Below are 3541 nucleotides of genomic sequence, written 5' to 3' on the forward strand. Positions count from 1 at the left end.
TGCAATTATACTTAAAACTACGTACGTACGTACACCAAGAGGATTTGATGCTTGTCGTCGTGCATAAGAGGTTGCTGCAGTTCTTGATAAAATGAACTAATTGATTACAAATGCACGACCTGTTCAAGATGAACATGAAATTTATAGTTTCAAGTCAAAATGAACAATCACCCACTATATTATTGGCGACAATTAGGTTCCAACAGTTTTTAACTTTTCTCGAGGATACATGCATCACTATAGAAATTAAACCCTTTTATGAAAAATGCTTCTCAAATAGTCATTGGTTACTATCACGATTATAATCCTAAAAAATCCTCGTCTGATAAGACTTAATTTAACCTAAATTTACAAATTTCCTCTTATTTTTTTCTTAAGAAAATTTTTGTAGCCAGAACGCATTAAAGTCTTGACATCGCACAAGGATTCAGAAAATATAAGTTGGTAGGAGTATACCTTACTAAACTGTAGCATATCTGCATCACTAAATGACTATAGAGTACTCTGGACACTTTTTTCACCCCACAAAGAACTTTAAGCGTATGCTTCGACTCTTATGTTCAGGGATTTCCACGAGAAAAATCTCATATTTAAACCTTTGAGATGAACGGAGCTTCCAAAGAGTGGGGATTTAAAATCACAAGAGCACTATTTTTATCGTATAACATAAAATCCGTTGTTGGATTTTATGTTAAATTAAAAGGTTAGATGCTGGAGCCTACACTAAATTTCAAGAGCATAATCCTTTTCCAAGCTCAATGTGCATCCCATGATACGAGGACAATGAAAATTATGTCTTTTGAGATCGGACATAGAAATTCCAAAAATAAAAGAAAAAATCAGAAAAAATATTGCAATGATAGATTAAACAAAACACACTTCCACCCCTGCAACCTAAAAGTTGCCAGCATTATCATATACTTTGAATCGATCAGGAATTTCACAATTACTCCCTCCCCCTCCCCTTCTCCATATCATGTACAACTCTCTAGGCCTCCACCATTACAAAATAAAGCACAATATCGAAAGGAAGAAAGAAGAACCCAAAAAGAAAAACCCCTTGCACCCCAATATGGCCATTATGTACTTTCCTCACCCCACCAATGTTCTAGCATAGAAGAATGGGAAAGCAAAAGAAGAACTACAACAAGAAACAAAAAGACCCCTACATTCACATGCTTCTAGCCATCATCGCTTGGAATCTCCTGTAGGACTCTTGCTTCTCCAATATAAACTTTTCATGGCAGTTTGCAATGAACAAATCCGCTAGCCGATTGATATCTTTCTCGGTACCATTAGGACCCTCATCGCCAACTTTCTCGTCTAGCCAATGAAGGTACCCTGAAAGCTGAGACTCCGTGTTGTCCTCGCACTGCTCATTTGTAATTTTCGAGTTCCACGTAGAGTCATAGTAGAAATGGGAAGAAGAGAACCCATCAAGAACTGGTTCTGGCACTGGTAGCACATGTGAAGAGCACCAGTTATAGTGCAGCCTAAATGAGCCAAGGAATATCTTCCTATGCATCTGCTTCTTCTTTGAGTTCTTCGTAGGGGAAATGAAGAAGTGTAAATGCTGGTTCTCTTTAAGAATCTCAATGACAACGGATTTTGCTTTGGATAGAGCTCGAACGATGCGGCACACGTGTGAGATGATAAGGGTGTGGATAAGGGTTTTGATCTTCATGGAGCTTAAGGTAGAAGATGGGGGCTTTTTAGAGAAAACTTGAAGAGGGTGCAAGTTTCTTAGATAGGATGGAGAGCTAACCATTTTTCTCGAGGTCTTTAGGTGTGGTGGGGTTAATTTCTTGGGCATTGTTCGATGGCGTATATAAAGAGTCTTGATTACCTATTTGCCACCATGCTTTTATCATATTTAAAAGGAATGCCACCCACTTTGCAGATTTCGTAGGCAATTTCTCCTTTCTCCTTTTTCTCAGTCATGCAATCGATAAAGACTTGAAATCCTGTAGCTATCTGAAGTTCCCGCACTACATATCATGACCCGCTTACATTTTTCAAAATATCGTGGCACCTTCTGATATTGATCACTGTATCGAGGTCATGCCTATGACAGTAGAATTTAGAGTGCTAAGAACTAGAGATCCATGCCTCATCAAGCTAAGGTCATAGCGCGATTTTTTTAAGTTCGGTAAGAGACTCGAGAACGACGACCGAGGCTTAATCTTCGCCGAAACCACCAGCCCAATAAAATAATATAATGCGAGAATATGCTCTTCTCAAGCTAAACCATCAACTGCTCGAGCACTATGCGCATATTTTGGTTTATTACTGACGTAATTGTTGTATTTCTTTAACAGGGCTTAGCTTGTTTTCACATAGAAGAGGTCAAGCAGGTTAATTAGAACAGCCCTGAAATATGGGAGCCTTCAATATGAAGGTCCCACTGAGACCAATAAATTAGAGGTATATTTATGGAGAAATTAATTAATAGCATGTAGAGAGGGTGAGGCAAATGGTGAAATAGCATAGGAGCAAAATCAATAATATAACCTTGTAGATTTATTTAGATCTTAATTGGCCCATCGAGCACTGAACTAATATTTAAGTAAATTTTCTCAGAATTTAATTTAATGGCTTTTTCTGCGTACCACATGTTTTAATTAGGAATTGATTGAATTATAAATATACATAAAAACAAAAACTTAACTCTCCATGGAGTGCATTATGTCCAAGCAATTTAGTTAATTTGTCATACACTTTTGTACAAAAAGGACTTTTTAAGCAAGATAATGATTTCTAATGAAGATAGATGGCAATGGTAGAAAAATACAAGAATCAAGATTCAACAGCATTTCCTAAAATATAACAAAATATGAATAATGCATTTAATTGTTTTAGCATTTTAAAAAATTGTTTTTGAAAAAAAATTAAATTTTTTTTTATTTTAAATCAATATTTTTTATATTTTCATATCGTTTAGACTTGTGGATGTTTAAAAAAAATTAAATATAAAAAATATTATTTTAATATATTTTAAAATAAAAATAAAACAAAACGAGATTTGTTGTAGGTTTGAACAAATTAAAGAAAAAGAAAATGCCAGTTGAATGATTAACACACGAAAATAAAGAAACGTGATCCAATTAATCAATTAAAGTGAAAGATTAAAATATTAGGATGTCAGTTTCCTAGAAACTAGGTTTTAACCACTTCCGATCGAACACCTCTTTTCCTAAGAGATATGCTTGTCGGGTCTACTCTCCCATGGTTTTAGTTCCCCATTCTCTGTAACCTGTTCTCAAATTTAATATATATGAAAGAAAAACTTGCACTCTTCAACATAGACTAAGATTATCCATGGAGCTTTCTTTCTTAAGTTGCTGGTAAAGAATTAAGCAAATACGTTTTTCTATGATTGCTCAATCAATTTAATAACCGCCCCTCCAATGGTTTTGATCTCCTCATCAAAGGGAGGAAGAAGACACAGAGAGGAGGGAAAGGGAGAGGGAGAGGGAGAGGAGCCCGTCAATTAATTATCCTAATGTTTTCTATATTTGGATATGAATTAACGACTTACCAT

The 3541-nt window shown here is 35.5% G+C and overlaps 1 protein-coding gene across 1 annotated transcript; it reads right to left on the reverse strand.

Annotated features, from left to right (window-relative positions):
- Positions 1–864: 864 nt before the first annotated feature.
- Positions 865–1812, reverse strand: LOC118052291 (uncharacterized). The gene has a single exon (XM_035063226.2). The coding sequence runs from the start codon at positions 1766–1768 to the stop codon at positions 1172–1174; it is 597 nt and encodes a 198-aa protein (XP_034919117.2). The 5' UTR covers positions 1769–1812; the 3' UTR covers positions 865–1171.
- Positions 1813–3541: the final 1729 nt, after the last annotated feature.

Source organism: Populus alba, chromosome 16 (assembly GCF_005239225.2).
Source record: "Populus alba chromosome 16, ASM523922v2, whole genome shotgun sequence".
Taxonomy (NCBI): Eukaryota; Viridiplantae; Streptophyta; class Magnoliopsida; order Malpighiales; family Salicaceae; genus Populus; species Populus alba.